Source organism: Callithrix jacchus, chromosome 7, assembly GCF_049354715.1.
Source record: "Callithrix jacchus isolate 240 chromosome 7, calJac240_pri, whole genome shotgun sequence".
NCBI lineage: Eukaryota > Metazoa > Chordata > Mammalia > Primates > Cebidae > Callithrix > Callithrix jacchus.
Window position 1 is genome coordinate 132,857,561 of NC_133508.1, and position 23,574 is coordinate 132,881,134.

A 23,574-nucleotide genomic window follows, 5' to 3' on the forward strand; every position below is an offset into this window, starting at 1 on the left:
TGTTTAAAGGTTAGCCTTCAGGATCTCTTGATTAATTTCCACAACCAATAAAACATGTTTCCTAATCCTTTTTATAGCCGATCACTTCCACATATTGTTAGAGTCTGCAGATTACCTTGGCATGTTAGCCCTGAGTTCTGTCGTCCCAGGAAAATACAAATGTTGAGAACAAGGGCTTATGATGAAAATGTTAGTGTAATCCATCTTCCAGCTGCCAGACAAGCAGCTTCTACTCAGAATAAGTACAAATTAGCTAATGCTGAGACTGCAGAAATGTTCAATCCATATCCTGTGTCTTGAGTGATTCCTCCGTCCTCCCCCTATTCATTCAGACATTAATTCTAGATCTCTCTGTTGCACTCAGGGTTGAATCTGGCAAAATGCTAGTGGTATGGTACCTGCAGGAAGGCATATATAATTTCTCGATCAGAGTGGTTTTAATGCCCTCTTTCAATAGGCTTGATACATAAGAAAAGATAAATGCTTATGGGTCCCAAACTCTTTGGACTCAACACATGCTTGAGAAAGTATAATACCTTTTTAACTTAATCATATTAGCCAAAGAGCAAACTCTGTTTTTATCACTTAGGAGAGATGATGCTAAATTGAATACGAGGCAGTGGTCTGCAGAAAAAGAAGTCCCCACAAAAACAGGGCTTCTCCGTGGGAAGCAGAAAGCACTTTAGGAAGTTTAGAGCAGGCAAGTGATGGGGGTGGTGGGCTGGAGACAGCCAGAATAAAGAGAGGAGACAGAGACAGAGGCTGAGCAGCACGTGGTGGAGCTGCCGTAGCAAAGCAAGACAATGCTGGGGACTGGCATGTCGTCTGAAAGCCCTTTCCTGGATCCCTGTGGATGTGAGGGATTAAAGCCTACAGGTCAGGCAACCACAGGCCCTTGCCACACCTCCTGAGGAGCTTAAAGAGTTGCCTCTGTGTTCCCAGTTGTAAATGAGATCATCTTTGGTGATGTCTGGATGATGATAACCACTCTTTATTACACATTTTCTGTGTGTTTTACAGGGAGTATGCTCTTTAATCCTCCCAACATCCCTTTGCGGTGGGTGCTGTAAGTCATTTTATAGATGAGGAAATTGAGGTCTTAGAGAGGTTAGATGATTTGCCCAAGACCAACAGCTAGTCAGTGGTAGAACTGGGATTTGAGCACAGAGACAGTCTGGCCACAGAGCCTGTGCTTACTGTAACCACCATGCTTTTAAATAGCAGTTTTTCCTAATGAAAATTGATAGTGTAATGTCCAGAAGGTTAGAATTTAAAAAATAAAAATAAAAAGGTCTCTGTCTCATGGATTCACCAGGGGACCTGGGGGAAATGCCTTTGATCATGGTTTCCAGACTATAAAGGAAGAATTATGCCATTCTTCACTCACCCATCCTACAGATGTGTTCTGAGGATGAAGGGATTGGTCATCAGGGCTCTGCAAACCTGAGATGATGGAAGATGCCTAGTTAAATAATGTGAGTAAATGAGTTTCCACCTCCCTGCACGAGACTCAAGCCCCCAAACTGGAGCAGCTTTCCAGCAACAGCTCCTTTGAGATTTTCAAAGCAAATTTCACACACATCCTCTATAAGTCCAAAACCAAGAGCTCCCTGTGGAATACTATTAAGGCATTTTTGCAGGGAATTCATCTGACATCTGATGGAAAATTCTATGGCAAGCTTGGAAAGGACTTTGAAAATGGTATTTGTTATGGGTAGAGAGAGTAGGTTTATTGTAACTCTCTCTAGTTTGTAAACACTTTATATTATCATTATATTGCCTTTAAAACAATACTTATAAAAATTATCTCTTAAACAATTCTCTTCTGTTTCAGAATGCATATACTACAACTGCTATTAATGGGACAGATTTCTGTACATCAGCAAAAGATGCAGTCAAAATCTTGTCCAAGAATTCAAGTCATCTTACATCTATTAACTGTTTTGGAGACTTCATAATTTTTCTAGGAAAGGTGAGATGTCTTGACTAAATAAAGGAGCCTGGGATTCTAAAAATTAAGCCACACAACAATTGGTTTGAATGGGAATTATAAGGCTGGGCGTGGTGGCTTATGCCTATAATCCCAGCACTTTGGGAGGCCGAGGCGGGTGGATCACAAGGTCAAGAGATGGAGACCATCCTGGTCAACAAGGTGAAACCCCGTCTCTACTAAAAATACAAAAATTAGCTGGGCATGGTGGTGCGCGCCTGTAGTCCCAGCTACTCAGGAGGCTGAGACAGGAGAATTGCTTGAACCCAGAAGCTGGAGGTTGCGATGAGCTGAGATCGTGCCATTGCACTCCAGTCTGGGTAACAACAGCAAAACTCCCTCTCAAAGAGGAAAAAATAAAAGGGAACTGTATTTCTTGACTACTTAACTCTATAGTGGCTGCTGCGCTTCATTATCTCATTTAATACTCAATTCCATGAGGTATCTCTACTTTGCAGAAGAGGAAATGGTTTCATAACCTTTCCAGGGTACTACAATAGGTAGAGCCAGAATATTCATCCTAGTCTTACCCTCTCACCTGTGATCAGTTCTACATTCTGATTCCCTTTTTCAGGTCTAAAATGAAAATGCTACTAACCTCAGAAAATGAATGTTTGTGTGTTTTGTTTCTCCTTAAGAATATATGGAAATAGTATTGAAACTTGGGCCAGGCGCAGTGGCTCACACATGTAATCCCAGCATTTTGAGAGGCCAAGGCAGGCAAATCACCTGAGGTCAGAAGTTTGAGATCAGCCTGGCCAACATGGTGAAACCCCATCTCTACTAAAAATACAAAAATTAGCCAGGCCTTGGTGGCTCACACCTGTAATCTCAGCTACTTGGGAGGTTGAGGCAGGGGAATCGCTTGAACCTGGGAGGCGGAGGTTGCAGTGAGCTGAGATCACACCACTGCGCTCCAGCCTGGGCTACAGAGTGAGTCTTAAAAAAAAGTTGCAGGTGGGGTGGGGGCAGGTTCTAAAAAAGTTTTAAAGTGAACGTGCTTATTTTGGTGTTAAGTAAAAAAACAGAATAAAAGTGTGTGAGATATTATTACATTTATATAAATACAAAAGCTAGGCACAGATAAAATTAAACATAACCTTCCTACCCACCATTAACTGAGTTTCCTTTTGATAACAGCTTTTCGTTTTTTCCTGTTTCATTCTACCAAATTTTCTGACAAGCATTCTTTACAGTAGTGCACACACGTTGCACACATGAACATATATTAAATCATTACTCGTAACTGAAAAAAATTTTTCTAAGCAACTGATTCATAAAGATTTTCAACAAACTCTTGTTTTGAACAGGTGTTAGTGGTGTGTTTCACTGTTTTTGGAGGACTCATGGCTTTTAACTACAACCGTGCATTCCAGGTGTGGGCAGTCCCTCTGTTACTGGTAGCTTTTTTTGCCTACTTAGTAGCTCATAGTTTTTTATCCGTGTTTGAAACTGTGCTGGATGCACTTTTCCTGTGTTTTACTGTTGATCTGGAAACAAATGATGGATCGTCAGAAAAGCCCTACTTTATGGACCAAGAATTTCTGGTAAGCAAACATTTCATTTCTGATTGCAATCTTCATGCTCACAATCTCAAAAAAGTTTCGTAAAGACACACACAAAGAACGCTCATACCCAGCCTCTCTCTTCCAGAGGGCTCTGAGGCTACTACTACCCCAGGGCCTGAAAGTCCTGAAAGCAGGATTTGGGCTCAACTCTCCAAGGCTGAACCCACCTCCCTTACAGAGAACCTTCTCCCTGGAGAAGTGAAGCTGAACAGAATACTGATCAGATGGATTCCTAAGTAGCAGCAGCACTTCTTACCTTGGGCAGGTGTCCTGAACACAGTTCAGGTCCCCTTGGTGCTAATGGCATGGTCTGGCCTTTTGGGTGGTCTAGGAGTTTAACAGTTGATCTTTTTCTAAAGCATTTTTGCATTTCCAAGCATCATGTTTACACCCACCATGTTAGGGAGAGCACACTTGTGTGCTCTTCTGTGCCAGTATTGACAGATCTGCACTTCTCAGGCCCTTTATTAGCCCAGGCACACCAGTGTGAAAAAAGCCACACCCTCAGCAGAGCGCCCATACTGCTTATATCTGGAAATAGCAGGCAGCTGTTTCAACAGCCTTTGCAACACAGTTGTTGCTTATTTGCCTTATCCTGGGTAGACAGGGCTATTTTAACAGCTGAATGATGTCTTAACTCTTTTCCTTGTCTGAGTTATATGGTATTTTCATCCTTTCCTTTCATTCTGTTGCCATAAAAATTAGGTGTTAAAGCCCTTTTAGCTTTAAATAGAGCATTCAATGCACTCTTTAGTTCAGCAGGCACCCATTTTTTAACAACCACTTCTATAGTTTATAATGAATGTATCCTCATCCTTCTCCGTATAAAACATAAAAACACAATTTTTACCTTTTTTTTTTTCCTGAGACAGAGTTTTGCTCTTGTTGCCCCAGCTGGAGTGTAATGGTGTAATCTTGGCTCACTGCAACCTCTGCCTCCTAGGTTCAAGCAATTTTCCTGCCTCAGCCTCCCGAGTAGCTGGGATTACAGGCGTGCACCACCACACCTGGCCAATTTTGTATTTTTAGTAGAGACAGGGTTTCACCATGTTGGTCAGGCTGGTCTCAAACTCCTGACCTCAGGTGATCCACCCGCTTCAGGCTCCCAAAGTGCTGGGATTACAGGTGTGAGCCACCACACCCTGCCAAAATACAATTTTTACTTTTGTTTACTAATTTATTTGTATGTACTGTAAGGAAAGTGTTTATGATGATGGTGTGAAGCTAGCCAGGTCTCCATTCCCTGATTTACTCTTCCAGTTAAAAATCCACCATGAAGTCCGGGTACTGTGGTTCGTGCCTGAAATCCCAGCTCCAAACGGGAGGCAGAGGTTGCAGTGAGCCGAGATTGCACTACTGCACTCCAGCCTGAGCAACAGAGGGAGACTGTGTCTCAAAAAAAAGGCCAGGCGCGGTGGCTCAAGCCTGTAATCCCAGCACTTTGGGAGGCTGAGGCGGGTGGATCACGAGGTCAAGAGATCGAGACCATCCTGGTCAACATGGTGAAACCCCGTTTCTACTAAAAATACAAAAAATTAGCTGGGCATGGTGACGCGTGCCTGTAATCCCAGCTACTCAGGAGGCTGAGGTGGGAGAATTGCCTGAACCCAGGAGGCGGAGGTTGCGGTGAGCCGAGATTGCGCCATTACACTCCAGCCTGGGGAACAAGAGCAAAACTCTGTCTCAAAAAAAAAAAAGAAATCCACCTTGAAATTTTCCACCCTAAAATAGTTGTTTCAACAGTAGAAACTTTCTTAAGGATTCAATTCTCTGAAATTTCAGGCCAAGAACCCCTTGTAAATGGTTATCTTTGCGACTCAGAAACCGATACTCCAGAATATGGATGGCACTTTTGACATGCTGAACTGAAGCCTCAAGTTCTCTCTGACCTTCTCCCAAAGCACAGCATAAAGCTGTCATCTGAATCAAGTTCCCTTATCTGCCTACTAAAGTCCAGACCCACACACACAAAAAAAACCAACCTCTGGCCCCTTCCAAGTTTTCCATTAACTGGACTCATATAGCAGAAACGAACACTAGAGTTGGTCAACACACCTGAGCAGACTTTTATCACAAACCACCGTCTGCTCTGAGGGCCTAATAGATTTTGGACCAGGCCATAAGTGTTCTTCAAGCTGATTAAATTCCCCTAAAAGTCATTTACACCCCCATAAAATCATCCAAACTTCCCCATCTCCCTTTCCTCAAAACAGATACACATCTGTACCGAATTTCATGGTTACACAATCATTCTGTGATTCTCCCCTGTGCCTGCTAATTTGATACACCATTTCTCCTGTTAATCTGCCTTTTGTAAGTTAATTCTTCAGCAAACCTTGAGGGCAAAGGAGTAGTTTTCCCTTGGCCCCCTACATTATCAACAGTGCAGACACAGAATACTAATCTAACTTGTTCTTTTGTTTTTCAGAGTTTTGTAAAAGGGAGCAACAAATTAAACAATGTAAGGGCACCGCAACGCAAGGACTCATTAAGGACTGAGGAGGGAACAGAACTCCAGGCCGTGGTGAGATAGGTAACCATTAGGTATTGGCACCTGGAAAAAGTTTCCTTTTAAGAGCTATTTACAGATTAGAAGACAAGATCACTAGAGAAAAGTTAGTGGAATTGTTTTTTAAAGACCTAATAAACCCTATTCTTCTTCATTGTCTTTGTCATTGTTTGACCTCGTAACGATACTGGAACCATAGAAGTTTACAACCTTTTTGGTACAAATCAGGACAGAAACACTCCTTTAAAACCATGTTTACATGCATCCATTTTTAAAGTATACTATATAAGAATTGAGGTAAGTTTGTAAGTGCACAACCAATAAATAAGCCTTTTTAAGATAAGGATTTTGTTAGCAGAAATCTCTGGGATTTTTTTTAAAGGGACAGGGTCTCACTGTGTTGCCAAGGTTGGAGTACAGTGGCTATGCACAGGTGCCATCATAGCTCACTGCAGCCTCCAACTCCTAGGCTCAAGTGATCCTCCTGCCTCAGCCTTTTAAGTAGCTGGGACTATAGGCATGCCACCATACCCAGCTTGGACTGTTGCTTATACAGAGTAGGACATTTCCCTACTCATCCAATCCTGGAAATATGATAAATGGGTTAACTTTTCAAAGTGTAATTCTTAGATTTAGTGACAAAAGCCAAAAGTTTAAACCCTAACATGAGTTACCACCTGAACTGGGCATGTACAAGAGTCAGGAGTGTAACCAGTGATTTAGTTGTGCACGTGCTCTTCCTTTTTTTCCTGAATACTCTTCCAGCTCTTTGCTAATGGCAAACTCCTATTCTTCAAAATCCAGCTCCGATAGCACCATGCTTCTGCAATGCCGCTGAGCAGCATTACTTGCCCTCCTCTCTTCGGTCCTTTTCCTCCACGCTCCTCTCTGATATGGCTGTGAATCCACTTGTTATCTCTCTCCACCACATCACATTCCATGATGGCACACACTATATATCGCAGAACTCCTGACACACAAGGAAGGCACAAGGCACTCTTACAGTAGACATTCTGGAAGAAGTGGTTTTCAACCACAGCCCCACCTGAGAATTACCTGGAGATAAGTTTTTAAAAATACTTCTGCCTGGACCTTAGAAATTTACATAGATGGAATGAGGGGAAGAGATTTTCCTTTCTAAAATTCTGAGCAAATAGGAACATTTAACATGCTGATTGGCAGCCTCATGGGAATCAATCTGACTTAAATGGCAGGGCAGGTAGTGCGATATAAGGCTTCCCTTCCCTAAACACCTCTTCAAAGATGACAAGGACAGCCTGAGACCTCAGGTCTACTTTAAATGCAATGACTTTTTCTTAAATGCCACCATTTAATTAAGTTGACTCCCACAGTTTCATTTCCAAGTGGTTTCCCAGAAGCATTAAACCTAGATATTGTGGAATCATGAGCAAATAAACTTCACTTTTGTGGGCTCTTCAAACCATGTGTAATATCCTCATCTCCCTCCACAAAAAACTGGCAGGTTTTGCCCCCAAACCTAATAGAGCAAATCCTATCAGAAGATGTGGCTTGGCTGTGACAATGTCAGAAAGTGAGTTAATTTTTAGTGACTGCATTTTTGTCACTCTGACACCTAGCTATTGTTTGTTCTTCCCTCTGACGGGACTGAAGGTTTATGTTTCACTATAAACCCTGGCTGATTATCAAGCAGCACATCCTATGGCTGAGCTAGCATGTTTCTTATTCATATTTATTTACCCTAAAATAGGAAAATTCCCCACCGCTCCTATCAATATTCCTAAAGATTATTTTAAGATTTACTCCAAGTTGAATTTAAGATGAATCTGACCCAGCCAAGTCACAGTGAAATAAGCAAGGGTCAGATAATGATTTGAATCCTATAATTTACTATGTGTAATGGGTGAGTCCCTTCATTTTCCTAAGCCTCAATCTCCTTAAGCAAAGAATGCAGTGTTGTGTGGATTAAATGTTAATGTACCTTGCAACAGTACCTAGGAAAAAGGTACTTAAAAAAAATCTGACCCTACCTATCTAGAAACTAGCTAGAAAATAATCAGCCTGTGGTTCATATAAATGTTCAAAAAAAATATTTATTTATAAAAAATACAATGGGATAAGTTTTGCTGAGAAATGCAGCAATAAATACAGTTGAAGAAAACAGAGCAACTCTACATTGATACATTGGCACAAACAGGAAGGGCAAATGCACCACCCAGACCTAAGTGTCTACAGGCCATTTTTGTACATGCTCCTTTAGAAACACCACTCTGAAAAGATCTTGTGCGCTAGGTAAGAGAATGAGTACACATATAATCACAAATGCACACTGATCATGACTTTATTTAAAAATTAGCAAACAATACTGTAGAAACATTGATATGTAATTTTCTAAAATGCTGCATCTTAGATTTAGTTGGCAAAGACCACATTTAGCAATAAGCATGAGTTTAGTCTTCCATGTAGAAACCAGATACACTAAACTGTAAAAAAAAAATAATAATAATTTCCTATTGTGTGAAAATACCAGTTTAATGTAAGGTTGTAAAAATGCATAGATTTTTGCATAAAAGAACTGGCTGTACAAGAGTATTCCCCTTTCACAGTATTCCTTTTTACTTCATATGCAAGTTATTGGTTATGCTGTAGGATTTATCTATTACAGCACTAAAAGGCAACTATTGAGGGAAGAGACAGAAAAAGGAAAAAGGAATGTATGTAAGGCAATTTTTCTTAAAAGTACAATAAGCTTGATAGTGTTTTAGGAAGACAAGATAAAAATTACTCAAGGCTAGCTTGGTTCTCACTGAATAAAAACAATGGACTAAATACTGAGCTCCTTCTGTGTGGATCTAATAATCAATGCCTTGGTCGCTATATGGGTAATCTCTGGGGTAGTCATCCTGGTACTCGCCATGATACTCATCAGGGTATTCTGCCTGATAATCACTATCACTGATTTCCGAACCATTTGTTCCTGTTCCTTGGCTTCCGTTGTGAATGACAGGTTCTGTCGGAGCAGCACAGTATTTGGGATCATATACTTGCCGCCCAAGCCCATACACACTCATTCCTTTCTGGGAAGCAACTTTGTTGGTACCCATCTGTAGAGAAATTGTTGAGTTGTCCACTGGCTGTAATGTTAGCTTCTGATCGTAGATATCTCTTCTGGTTCCCGGTGCTAACATCCCTGCCTGGTATTAGAACACAGTATAAAAGTTAAAACAGCAGCTGGAATCTATTCTCATGAATAATTTGTAAGTTATAGAATTCACATTGAATATGAACAGTAATACATGAACTTTCATTTGGTTCAGGAGTAAAGCTAGCTTAACCAAAATATCCTGATATCAAATCACTTCCATGAAGCAATATTCAATGACTTTTGAGCCAGCTCAGACCTTTCTTCAAATCCTTGCCCTGCTATAAAATTACTGTGGCCTCAAACAAGTAAATTTAGTTCTAGGTTTCTCAAATGCAAAATGGAGACATTACTGCCTACTCCTGATTTAGGAGACGATGAGACATAAAGAATGTGAAAGCAAAATGCTCCCACACCTGAAAGTTCCATGTGAATGCCCATGGGGATCACATATACTATCCGGGTTACCAATTTCAAAAGCTGCTAATTATATTCAACAAAAACTATGTTGAGCAGATCCTAAGGACTTGAGTCTTTCCAAAAGGCTAAGATATAGAAGAAGAGCCAGCCACTTCACAGTCACTCGCCTCTTTCTTCAGAGTACAGTAACTCATACTTCATCTCCCTACTTTTATCAGGCACATACTTCCATGTTCAAAGTAGGTAGAAAAGCAAACATGAGCGGCAGCTATGCGAGCTAAAATGCCACACCTGGCAGGATGTGTGTTCCATGAAGGGCAAAGTGATAAATCTCACCTTGGACTCACTAAGAAAATGTTTTCCAAACCCTATCCCCACTGTTGTTGGATGTGGGACCTGTCTGTTCTCAAATGGTTGTTAGAACTTCCTTCTGAGGTGCTGGTGACCTATTTGTAACAAGGAAGTATTTATCTTAGATGTGGTATGCTGGTATTTTCACCATGTTGCATTTCCATCTGCTTATACTGACACTTCTAATGGGAATGCCAGTTAAATCCTTCTTAGTGGAACACCAGATCATTTTACCTATTAATTAAGAGCTCCTTAAAAAAAAAAAAAAAGCATTTAAATGAGCAATATTTTACTTGGACTTTGGAGCAACAACACTGTAATAAACATTTCTTTTTTTCTTCTGGCTAGGTAGAAAGGCCAGCTGTTCTAACTGCCACCAAAAACCATAAGACACATCATACTTTTGCTGCTATCGAAAAGGGCTTTTGATTCTTTTGCTTTCCCAGCAAAGTTCACATTCCTAAAGGAATATACTCTAAACTATATAAAAAATGCCTACTTTAAACTTGTAGTTAATAAGAATAAAGTAAGTGTACTCTTGCACAAATAAAAAGGTATTGCTTACCTGGCTGGCTCCTTTGTTAGTGCCCATCTGCAGACTAATTGTGGTCTGGTCAAAAGGTTTGTCAGTTTGCATTTTGGGATCATAAAGATGCCTTCTAGTCCCATAAGCTGTCATACCTGCCTGGCTGGCACATTTGTTGGTTCCCATCTTTTAAGTTAAAAATAAAATTCCACTAATTATCAGATGTCAACAATATATACAACACAAACAAAACTTTCCATGCTACTAAAAAGATAGAACGGCACAACTGACAAGTTACTGAGCTGAGGCTCCAGCCAACTCTTCTATGCATTTACAAACAAATTTCAAGTGCTAACTTTAAAAAGAAAATTTTAAAGACATCCACTATACATAAAACCTCACATGTAGCACAATTAAACACACTTGAACAGGTGGACTGACACACTAAACTCATTACAGTGGCAGAATAATTTCCTCTGCTACTCTTTCCCCAGATAACCAAATTAAGAGGCACCAGCTTCAGTCATTTAAACAGAAGCAATCCTAGGCCACACAATATGCTGTTCTACTCCTGGAATGTTTTACATAAAATGTGAAAGCAAATGCCAGGTGTATTCTCTGGGAGTTTAACAAGGGCTTCTTTAAGTTTCAAAATCACCAACATTTTCGGCAGAAAGGAACCACATTTTATTTCTGCAACAGCTATGTCCTTGGACAGAGCTGGAGAAAGGTGGAATGAGGAATCTGAATTCGGCAAAGTTCAGGGAAACAACTTTTCTTCCCCACTGAGAATAGTACAGCTTCAGGACTGACCATTACATCCTGTTCCACTGGTTAGAAACACTTTTCTGATGTTGAATCTCTTTGCTTTAAAATTAAGATTAAAGAAAATCTTTATTACTAAATATAAAATCGGTTCATTGGAGAAAATTCAGAAAACACTTATCAGCAAAAAGGATGGGGACAAAAATCATTGTGCCACCACCAACCATTCACTGTCAACATTTGTGAATACCTTTTAGCTTTTTTTACCTATGTGTCTATGTATATATCTATAGATTACACATACATACAAAAACGTGTATGCGTTTTTAATTTAAAAATGCATACTGACCTGATTTTTGATGATCTGATTTTCCCCCATAACCTATCTTTTCAACCTCTACTGTATAATTTTACATTCCATTTTGCTTTTATGGAGTCGTAATTCAACCAATTGTTGTTCTGAAATGTAGGTTTCCAGTTTCTCACCACCAATACAATTTTGTACTGTGTAAAAATAAATCCAGCTTACAAAGACTTGGTCAAGAAAGGGGCATTGTATCAAGCAGGTATTGGAGAGGAAAGCCAACAACATTTAGGACATGAGCAGTGATGTTTCCATGACACTCTCCAGGGGAACAATGAAGGGAAGGAAAACATCTCAACTATGTATGTCAGAAGAATTTAAACTGACAAATTCTAACAGGGCTTGGCTGCTCTATCATGCTTTAGTACTGTAAATAAGTGACTCTGGCATTAAGGTTTTGTAAAATTGCCTCATTTGGTCACTAACATTAAGGAATTTATAAAGTGCATTTTCTGGCTGGGTGTGGTGGTGCACTTTGGGAGGCAAAGGCAGGAAAATTGCTTGAGTGCAGGAGTTTGAGACTATCCTGGGCAACAAAGTGAGATCCCACCTACACATAAAAGATAAAATAAGCTGGGTGCGGTGGCTCACCCCTGTAATCCTATCACTTTGGGAGGCCAAGGCGGGTAGATCACCTGAGGTCAGGAGTTAAAGACCAGCCTGGCCAACATAGGGTTTTGCCTCCCAAAAGGCTGCTCTTTACTAAAAATACAAACTTAGCTGGGTGTGGTGGCTCATGCCTATAATCCCAGCTACTTGGGAGGCTGAGGCAGGAGAATCGCTTGAATCCAGGAAGCAGAGGTTGCCGTGAGCCAAAATCGCACCACTGCACTCTAGCCTGGGTGACAGAGCGAGGCTCCATCTTGGGGAGGAAAAAAAAAAGATAAAAAATTTTAAAGTGCATTTTTTAATTAAAAAAAAAAATAGACAATATGATTCAAATAAAAATTTTCATTTCCTGGGGGAAATAACTGTCAAGTCAGGTGGCATACCTGAGGTTTCCTCTAAAAATTACTGTCTTATGGGCTTTAAATCGACATAAAATACGTAAACTACACACACACCCCAGTACTATAGTACTTCTATCTATTCTTTACTTAGGAGAGGCTTAATATTTTGCATGGTAAGAATTAATCATACTGAATAAGTAACTGAATAAGCAACACCACACTACTTACCTGGAGACCAATTACACTTTGGCCAGCTTTTAATTTTCCTTCATCAAAACGTCTTGTCTGTTTTTCTGCATACTTAACTCCAATGTCAATGGTTGTATGGAATCCTTTTGTTTTAGCCTAGACAGAAACATGCACACTAACTGAAAAGGCCAACACAGTTTCACAGAAGGAATAACAAAGAAATGATATGACCATAGATGAAGGGAGCCCAAATTAGAGATGAAAAATATTTAAGGCTGTTCAGTAATACACTGTGTCATGTGAAATGTGAGTGTTCTAAGTTATCTAGTACAAGGCAGCTGATGTCAGCAGCCTTTCCACAAAGCTAATAATTAGAGAAGAGACAGGCCCCGCCTCACCTGATGTGAACCCCCATGAGAATGCAATGATGCAACTCATCACCAATGGTCGTGGGAATCTGTTAACCAACCATTAAAGATATGTACGTACCAGACCTGCTAGAGCCACCAGAGTCGTCTGAACCTGGGTCATGTTTCCATTCTCAAAAAGATCATTTGCTTCAAATATGTCATGTGGCTTCATTCCATAAGCCTGAATAGCTTTAATAAAGTTGCCAATATTCTCCAACTGTAAAGAAAAAGAGTTTTATAACATCTGGAGCTAAATATTGACGTTCATAATTTCTAAGAATTCTAAGTCTTCATAACTAGTTACAAGATGCTGCCGAGAAAGCTGCTTGACGAGGATTCAACTAAATACACACTAAGCACGGCTCTCTGTAGAACACAAAGCACAGAGAGTGTGTGTCTCACCATGGGTCACATCACGGTCTCAGTATTTTTAAACAGTTAAGTGTTTTCAGGTTTCAAGGGCAAGATCTTCCTTACATATTTTAAAAGAATTCTGTATCAGAGCTTTCCAGGCCTGGAACTTTGTCAGAAGGTATATAATTATTCATACTAATAAATAATGCATTATGCGTTTTCATTTTAATTTCAGAATAAATTTGTGGTTACTACATACTTATTCTCTCATATCTCAAAACACATGTTCAAGACCAGTAAGTACCCCATTTTCCTTACTCATACATATTCATGAACTAAGATTCTGTCTGATACAGTGTTCTGTAGGCCACCGAGAGTCATGTGGGATGCCTTGCTTTTTTCCCTTGTTTATCCTTAAAGTCTGGATTGCATTTCTCTGTGTAAGCTGTGTCAAGTCCTTTCTGAATGTACACAGACCAAATATAAGAAAACTTCTAAGCTAAATGTAATAATTACAGAACTAGTTCAATAAGTAATTATAGGACCATTTAAAAAAAGCAAAAAAAAAAAATTAAATATGTGCAAATTTCTGCTACAATGTCTATTTAAAAACTGTAATCAAAAAGTAAAACAAACAAACAAAAAACCAAAAAAACCTCACCAAACCTGAAATCAAGTTTTCACTACATAAAATACAACCCCCTAGAACCAGAGGTGGTTGGTTTGGCTGTTACCTGAGGCCAGTTCAATGAGGACTCATTGACCTTCTTCACTGAGCCTGGCTGTAGCTTGTTTATGAGTCTGAAAACAAAAATATGGGACATATTATTTACTGGTCACACAAAAACAAGGATTGAAATATCAAGTTTCTCCCTTTAACATCGTAAAGAAAAGCAATAAATATATCTGTACAATATCAAGGTGTGAATCCCTGGGCTGAGAAGGAGAGTAAGAGAGAAGGCCATGGAAAGAACTGGAAGAGCAGAAACAGACTTTGGAGGGCCGTAACTCACTCGCAGAGGATGATGCCATCCTTTAAGCCCAGCTGGAAGTTGGTGCCAATGCTCATGCCTGTCACTTCTTCTATCCAATTGCGAAGATCTTCTTCTGCCTGATGATCATACTTGGAAGCAATCTGAAATACAAGTTAACTCACTTTAGAAGAATTTCACTAAAGCACCAGAAACTGCCGACTCACAAAGCAAGTGATGTGAAAGCTACCCCTCGATAGCTTTCCCTATCCATCAAGACCACAGCTGTGAAGCGCAGTAAATGACACTCAGTAGAGCTCACTGGCAAACTTAATCAACTGTTACAGCTTCAGTCACTAATAACAAATTTTTGAACAGCACATGGGCAGGCTGGGACTGACAAGGGGAGAACATCCATCAGGAGACGTCAGATTTCCATTCATGATCCACAGGAAGTGACAAGGATTTAACGGTGTGTTACAATATGGCACTCAAAACTTTAAGTCATTAATCACCCTACTCCAAAAAAAGATGGGGAGAGGATTCCGACACATGCAGTTATTTTACGTAGTATGTCGCCTGGCCAAAACATAACATTCCAATAGTTTTGTTGACTGGAAAGTTCTGGTGTTTGCCTTCTATTCAGCCAAATACACACTACATACCACACACACACTTTCCTCCGTACTAATTACCGTGCAATATTTAAATTCTGTTTATTTAGTCGCTATCCTATTAGACTTCTTATAGAAAGGAAAAGTATCTAGTTCACTCAGATTCTTAGTACCTAGCATTGAACCTGCCACCCAAACATATGATAAAACTAAAAGAAAGTTTGTTAACTTCTTATGTGCAGAATTCTAAAATAAAGGCAGCTCACCAACACAAATGCTATGCTATTATTATACATGGTAAAACTACTAACCATAAGTTTTGAAAGATCCATTTTTAATAAGACCACAGTCCTCAATTTAAAATAATTTTTAAAATAAAATTTAAACAAAATATTGTTAACAAATCACATGCCCAAGTTCTGAAGCTATTCCTTGTCCTGGAGTCCTTAAACGGGATGGTTAATCAGGTTTATGGAGAACACAGCTGAGGCAGGCGCAGTGGTTCACACCTGTAATCCCAACACTTCGGGATGGAGCTGGGTAAATAGCTTGAGCTCAGGAGTCAAGACTAGCCTGTGCAACATTCAGAGCCCTCATCTCTACTAAAAATCAAAGTATCAGCTGGGCTTGATAGTACATGCCCGTCATCCCAGCGACTTGGAAGGCTGAGATAGAAAAATCACTTGAGAGCACGAGATCGAGGCTACAGTGAGCCATGATCGCCCCATCACACTCCAGCCTGGGCAACAGAGTGAGACCCCACCCCCACCAACACCACCCACACCCAAAATAACCTACATCTGGGAAGAAGGAAAAATCCAGTTTCATTTGTCTTCTCATTCAGCACAGGTGAAAATGCCAAGTATACATAGGAAATGCCCAGAGGACAGAGATCATGAGCTTGGGAATCAATTACATTGTTGGAAATGGGAATAAAGGTAGAAATGTCTGCTGTGCCATAAGACATATGGAGGTTTAATTACTGCAAGAAATGAAATGGCATCTTGACATTTTAGTCACAAGGAGGTCTCACAAATTCCAGTCTACACTACTCATGGAGGAACCAAGTACAACTGTGGGAAATGCCCTAGGTTGCTAGTGCCAGAGCATATAGGACTGCAGGCTGCATTCAAGGCCTTTCCAAGAGAGAGCCTGATCACTAGGATCGGGGCAGACATTTATGATGTCTGGCCAGCTTACCTGTAAGTCACTGAACAGTGAAAACCAACACTGAGTCTTAAAAAACACAGACTCAAAGTGTCACACTTGATCACAGTTCCTTTTTATGTTTATCAATAGCCACAACAGCCTTTTACATATCTCAAGATTGGAAAAAGATCCTGTTTCCCAGGTCAAATAAGTGGAAAGCTCTCTATTCCATGTCCCTCCTCTTAAAGGCTCCTGAGCTTGAGAGATCCCCTGGCACATAATTAGACCACTCCTGGGCTGCTTTCAGGGACCCTCTTCCCCTCCACACCACACCAAAACATGAGGCTTCTGCTTTGACTGGGAGAGGGCAAATTATTTCACTAAATCACTGTGGCTTTAGGGAGATGGCAGTTCTTGATCCTTTGTGCCCTTTACCCCAAATTGGAAAAATGACTCTACAGCTTTGACAGAATAATGGATAATTGGTATAAACTGTAGATTTACTTAACTAGAATTACAAAAGGAAATCCAAGAAGTTTATATATTTTCATATTAAGACGACTGTGCAACATTTCATGGATCAAGTCTGGTCTGGAGGTTAGTTTATAAAAGACAGTTTTAAGTACAATGTAAGGCTGTTTCCCAGGCTAGTCTCAAACTCTTGGCCTCACGCAATCCTCCTGCATCGGCCCCCCAAAATGCTGAGATTACAGGCATGAGCCACCACTCCCAGCCTCCATTACTCCTATTATGCCTCAGATAAATATTCTTGGATAATGTACTCCTCCAACACATCAGCTTAAACCCATTTTTATATGGCACTTTTAGAAAATAAATATTAAATTAGTAGACACATTTTTATTTTTATTTTTTGAGATGGAGTCTTGCTCTGTTGCCCAGGCTAGAGTGCAGTGGTGTGAACTTGGCTCACTGCAACCTCCACCTCCCGGGTTCAAGCAATTCTCCTGCCTCAGCCTCCCAAGTAGCTGGGATTACAGGTGCATGCCACTGTGCCCGTCTAATTTTTATATTTTTAGTAGAGACAGGGTTTTGCCATTTTGGCCAGGCTGGTCTTGAAAACTCCTGACCTCAGATGATTTGCCTGCCTCGACCTCCCAAAGTGCTGGGATTAAAGATGTGAGCCACCACGCCCAGCCGGCAGACACATTAATTGTGAAGTCCTGACTATACTTTCACACTGGGGTCTTCTTCTAGGTGGCTGGAAAAACAAATTCTCTCCATGTAAATTGGAGTTGGGGGTATGAAAGGGGATAGGCAAAGAAGAAAAGGAGAAAACAGTACTCCTCAAGCATTAACTATGGAAAGCAAATTCTAATCGTAAGGTGATTGTTTTTTCCAAAAGTGGAGGCATTCTCAACTAGGAGACAAATTTTGATCAATCTGAAGAAAAACATAATATGCTAGGGTGAGAGGAGTTCTGCCTTGGTGCCACGCCTGGCTCCATCTGTCTTTGCTATGGGCCCTGGGTTAGTTCCTCTAACTTCTCTGGATCCAAGAGGAAGGCTGAACTGGATGACTCTACTAGGTCCTTTCCTACTCTCATCTGTCTACACAATTTGGTCAAATAATCAAAAATTGAATAAGTATTTTCTTGTTTCTTCAAATGTAGAGAAAAAATTATGTTGGAGTAGTTTGAGGTATTTTGCAGGATGGTGATGACGATGTTAATTCTTATACCAAATGACACCAATTATTATTTAAGCAGAAAAACATTAAAAGCCTATTTATGTGTCCTTTGTTCAAAATGTGTCCAACAGATTTGGTGCCATGCCCCAAACCATGAAGTGGTTACATATCTACCTTGAAATATCCTAGTAGATCCCAGAAGAAGTTTTCATCTTCTCTGTTGACAGTTCTTGTCAAGGGAGTGATGAGATAGAAAAATCAAGCACTGGAGTCAGGTGGACCTCAGTTCAAATCTTGGCTCTACCAATGAGTGGCTGCAGGGTGGGGCTCTGGATAGATGATGCTGTCCTTGAGACTTATCATATTACCAGGTGCACAGAAGAAATTCATAAGTACATGTAGGCAAAACTCAAGGCCCTAACTGATCAATTAAAAATTAAAACTAGGAAGGCAGCCACACCAAATAACTGTTGGTTTGGGCTAAGTCTCCTTCAAGTAAAGGAGCGACGGCATTCTTCTATCCAAATACTGCGAGTATTTTTCTAGTCAGTGAGCTTTATGCAGTCAGGCCAGCTAAACAGCATCATCTTTTGAAATCAAGGAACTGAGAGCAATTTTAAAAAGTCATCTTTAGCCAAGAAAAATGATTCACTATTTTCATCTAAAAAGCTTTAATTTCTGAACAACTGGCAGAAAAATGCTGACACTTTCTTTCTCTCACCGAAAGAAAGCTAGCTTAAAATAATTGCTTAAACTAACCTCATTAATACTTCATGGAAATTTCACTCTAATTTACTTAAAAATTACTCTTCCAAGTTGTTGATAAATATCTTTTTCTTTATTCTTCAAGATTTATTTTACTTGGCCTTCCCACACTGCTTTCACAGACTTTCTGCCTCACTCTTTCAAATCCACAGCAGTCCCTCTCTTTATGCGCCCACACTTCATTTCTTAAGCATGCACAAATTCTCCAAGCAGTGCCTGACAGCCTTCTTCGCATCAAGGCGCACATGCAAATGATTCAGGAACCCAGGAGAATCCCATCTGGACACATCCGCCGGAGGCTCCTCCCCAAAGCTCTCTAACATCCCTCTTGGCAGATACAACCAACATGTGAAGAAAAGGACCAAGAAAAAGCCTCCTGGGGCATCGGATGCAGTTCTCCTCCCAGCATTCAGCCGTCAATCTGCTCTGCTCCAACTCCTCTGACAATTTCACCTGTTCCTCTTCATCTTCCTGTGCCTGAGTCCACGGCTTATCCCGTGGTGATGGTGGTGGTGGCTTCAGCCCTCAGAGCTTCCCTTGGTTCTCTTGTCAGGACAGCCAAGAGCACCAGTGTGCAGTCACCCTTCAGTTCAAATGCAGGTCAGTCCTTTCTTGTTTTATGACCTTTCTTTAGCCCTCACTTTCTTTTATAATTCTAAGTAATAATTGTTTGTTTGTTTTGTTGTTGTTTGTTTTTTGAGATGGAGTCTTTCACTCTTGCCCCAGCTGGAGTGCAATGGCGCAATCTCAGCTTACTGCAACCTCCACCTTCCAGGTTCAAGCGATTCTCCTGCCTCAGCCTTCCAAGTAGTTGGGATTACAGGCACCCACCACCATACCTGGCTAATTTTTGTATTTTTAGTAGAGACGGGGTTTTGCCATGTTGGTCAAGCTAGTCTCGAACTTCTGACCTCAGGTGATCTACCCACCTCAGCCTCCCAAAGTGCTGGGATTACAGGTGTGAGCCACCACGCTAGGCCAATTCTAAAATAGTAATTTTTTTTTTTTTTTTAATTAGGCTGGGCAAGGCGTGGTGGCTCACACCTGTAATCCTGACACTTTTGGAGGCTGAGGCAGGAGGATCCTTTGAGCCCAGGAGTTCGAGACCAGCCTGGGCAATATACGAAGACCCTGTCTCCATTAAAAAAAAAAATAGGCCAGGTGGGTGGCTTATGCCCGTAATCTAGCACTCTGGGAGGCCAAGGCAGGAAGACCGTTTGAGGCCAGGAGTTCTAGGATGCAGTGACTGATGATTGTGTCATACAGCCTGGGTGGTAGAGTGAGAATCTGTCTCTAAAACAAAAATAAATGATATGCAAGTACGTAGCGCATGCATTCATAACAGGGGTGATAGCGTCCCAAAGGGGTGAAAAGTTTTTCTTGTAGTAAAAAAAAAAAAAATCTCAGACATTACAAAAACTCAGGACCCTCCAAAGTTCAACCCTACCCAACAAAATCTTATTCCTTTGTACTGAATCTGGCAGAGAATAGGAGGTAACTACAGACAATGCCTAAAACAACTCTTGGAGAAAATGATAATGAAAACACGGTTAAGAAACACCGACATACACTAAGATGTACAAGTCTCTCCCCCAAATCACACTCCCTTCCCAAAGGGAAGGGCCTATCCTTCAGCCATTATTCTTCCAGCCCACATGCACACATACATTCAACAGCTCTGGACTAAGACTGCCTTTAGAAACACAACCCCGAGGGCCTATGCATCCTAACAGTGAAGGGAGACGTTAGAGCAGATACAAGCCTAACAGCTGCTGGGAAATAGCCATGCCCCTCCCTGGCTCTGAAATTTGAGAAGCTTTCCCCTCAGAACCCTCAGAAAGGGAGACAGAGAAACAGGGGAGACCTAGCTTCAAAAAGGACCTCAACAGCTGACCCAAATGCACAATTCCTGCACTGTTGTATGGTGCTTCTTGGTGTTCGCAGGGAGCATTCAGCCCAAGTGCAATTTGGAAAAAAGATGGGGGCACACCTGCCATGAGGTAGAGTGATGATACTCATGTATAAGAACTGTTTGATGCCCTCCCTTACACCCAGGACATTCCAGAATCTACTGAAGACTGAAGACTGCTTGTCTTTCACATGTATTCCTACTCACAATACATTACCATCACAGAGCTTGTTCAAACATGGAAGCAAACAATTCCAGGTTACCGTCCCCGGTGATACAACAGTCTCCCTAATTTCAGTTGTGTCTGAACGCTCACTAGGCCCCCGTTTTGAGCCACCAGGATAATCCAGCATTACTCCAAACTCTGTAAGTAAACTCATATTCAACATTAGCTTGTTTTTCAAGTGTTCCCTGTGTTCCTTAGATTCTACTTTCGTCTTCTTTCTCCATTATTTCTTCTTTCTGTCCCTCATCCAAATGGCTGGTTCATACCAGGCACAGTTCAAAGGCAACTCCCTGCCCTAAAAGCTTACATTCTAGTAGAAAGAGATATTAAATAAGGCAGGTTAAAGAGTTCACAAAAATATATGTTAAATAGGGTGTCTAAAATAAAGACTAGAACAGTGGGGGCTACCACGGTCCTAAAATAGGAACCAAATAGATTTCCATCTCAAACATCAAGATTCCTCCTTTCCTTCCTTCTCACTATCACTTGCCATTCTGGTTTTTTTTTTGAGACAGAGTTTCGCTCTTGTTACCCAGGCTGGAGTGCAATGGTGCAATCTCGGCTCACTGCAACCTCTGCCTCCTGGGTTCAGGCAATTCTCCTGCCTCAGCCTCCTGAGTAGCTGGGATTACAGGCACACGCCACCATGCCCAGCTAATTTTTTGTATTTTTAATAGAGATGGGGTTTCACCACGTTGACCAGGATGGTATCCATCTCCTGACCTCGTGATCCACCCGCCTCGGCCTCCCAAAGTGCTGGGATTACAGGCCTGAGCCACCGTGCCCGGCCCACTTGCCATTCTTGATATCTCATGCAAAGACAAGGAACAGGCTTCAACATTTTCATCTGCCTTAAGTCTCTCCACAAAGAATCCTATAAACATGTACTGAAGATCACATGCTTTAAAGTCAACTTCAAAACATTGTGTTCCTAGTTCCAGTGTGACCTCAGTAAGTAACTGAACCCAGGTCACCCCATTTCTTGTGGGTAGACTCCTTCCTTCCAGGGCCACTGTGAGGATGAAGCCTGTTCCATAGGAACGTCCAGGAGCCACTGCAATACCTGACACATAGCAGCATGCATGCCCTCCAATTTTATCAGCTTGAGTGCCCAGGTACAGAGCATTCAATTAACCAAACCCCACTGCAACTTGTTCCATCTATTGTTTGCAATAGCAAAGAAAGCCCCACCGCAGACAGGCTCACCTGGGGTGCCCGCCTTCACCACTGTCTACTCCCTTTACCACTCTTCCTGAGGCTGGTTCCTGCCTGTCTTTGCAAAAGCTCTTGTCGCTGCTTAGAATGTCTTTGCATCTGAAATCCTCAGTCTTTTTCAGACTGTTGCTGACAAAAAGGATCGAGGAACTATTTTACAAAATCAGGCATGTATCTTATGGAGAGTAGGATTGAGAATTCTAGAGAAAATCACTTTACATTTGGGACAGTGATGTGAAGACAGAATGCATGCCTTTTACAAAGTCACCACAGAATCCAAGACTCATTCCATGGCGTGAACATGCTAAAGATTTGATGTGGAAGAACCAGACATCTGAAAGCTGTGGAAAATCATGCTCGCCTCAGGTAAACAGGAATAAAGTCTAGGAGAATTTTAAAGCCAGGTCCTCCTCTCAGAGGTACAACTGGATCTTCAGGTCAAAGTATCAGCATATGGCACCAACCAGCACGATTATTTTCCCTCCAAATGTGTGTAGTCAGGTAAATACAAAGACATTATATCTCACAATATACAAAAATGTATCTCACAATATACAAATATTGTGAGACTGGCAAGATATTAAAGCTTTAAAAATAACTAGGATGGGTGCAGTGCCTCACACCAGCAATTTGGGAGGCCAACACTGGAGGATCACTTGAACCCAGGAGTTTGAGACCAGCCTGGGCAACATAGTGGGACTGTGTCTAGAAAAACTGCAAAAATTAGCTGGGCACAATGGCACACACCTGTGGTCCCAGCAACTTGGGAGGCTGACAGGTGGGAAGATCACTTGCGCCTGGGAGGTTGAGGCTGCAGTGAGCTGAGATCAGGCCACTACACTCCAGCCGGGGCAACAGAGGAAGACCCTGTCTCAAAATATATATAAATAAATAAATAATTCAAAAGGACTTAGTCCAGTACCTAAAGCAAAGGGTACAAGGGTAGAAAGATGCAGAGTAAATAAAATGTCAATTCTGTCTTCTATGTCTAGAAAAAATGACCATTAGACTGCCAAGCTTAGAGCACACATAGTTTAAAGCGGATTTTTCAAAGTTTGAACCTAAACAAGGAAGGAACAAATATAGACACTGGATTCTGAGAAAATCTAGACTCAGAAATAACAAGAAACAAAGAAGTGCGTTATCAAGCAGCTCACTGTGAGAGAAGCCTTGGCAAACAGTAATAACAAGAACCTAGAGAGAGGCCTGCATCCATCCCAACCCCACTCAGAAAGCAAGGTTCTATTACGGGCTGAAGAGACTGGCAGGCGCCCTCCCAGAGTGGACTCCTGAGGAGAGAGTGTGCAGGCACTTGGGGGGAAGGGCAGCCATCACCAAGGCTGCATGGGCACACAGGGTATGTCCGAGAACACCTGCCCACGTCCCCTCCTTGAGGGAAGAACAGGCTCTTGTCCATCTTTGTATCCCTCATGCCCACGCCTGATACATAGTGTGTACTCAATTCATGGTTTTTCACCCACTGATAAGATTACCAGCCTAGGGAAATGCCTCAGAGCTAAAGATCTATCTTGTTTCGGAAAGGCATCTGCATGTGAATACC

General features: G+C 41.3%; 2 protein-coding genes across 5 annotated transcripts in view; one reads left to right on the forward strand and one right to left on the reverse strand.

Moving 5' to 3' along the window:
* SLC44A3 (solute carrier family 44 member 3) overlaps window positions 1-6,221 on the forward strand; it is a 71,890-nt gene extending 65,669 nt beyond the window's left edge. For all 3 annotated transcript variants that reach the window (XM_009001749.4, XM_009001752.5, XM_009001750.4), the window contains exons 13-15: window positions 1,835-1,972; window positions 3,301-3,537; window positions 5,987-6,221. In XM_009001749.4, coding sequence (XP_008999997.3) covers window positions 1,835-1,972; window positions 3,301-3,537; window positions 5,987-6,091 — 480 coding nt within the window. In that variant the 3' untranslated portion in view covers window positions 6,092-6,221. The remainder of the gene's footprint in view (window positions 1-1,834; window positions 1,973-3,300; window positions 3,538-5,986) is intronic.
* A 1,900-nt stretch (window positions 6,222-8,121) lies between these two features.
* CNN3 (calponin 3) overlaps window positions 8,122-23,574 on the reverse strand; it is a 29,435-nt gene continuing 13,982 nt past the window's right edge. For both annotated transcript variants that reach the window (XM_035252209.3, XM_009001753.5), the window contains exons 2-7: window positions 14,531-14,652; window positions 14,252-14,318; window positions 13,243-13,380; window positions 12,793-12,909; window positions 10,525-10,671; window positions 8,122-9,240 (exon numbers count right to left, since the gene is read on the reverse strand). In XM_035252209.3, coding sequence (XP_035108100.1) covers window positions 8,899-9,240; window positions 10,525-10,671; window positions 12,793-12,909; window positions 13,243-13,380; window positions 14,252-14,318; window positions 14,531-14,652 — 933 coding nt within the window. In that variant the 3' untranslated portion in view covers window positions 8,122-8,898. The remainder of the gene's footprint in view (window positions 9,241-10,524; window positions 10,672-12,792; window positions 12,910-13,242; window positions 13,381-14,251; window positions 14,319-14,530; window positions 14,653-23,574) is intronic.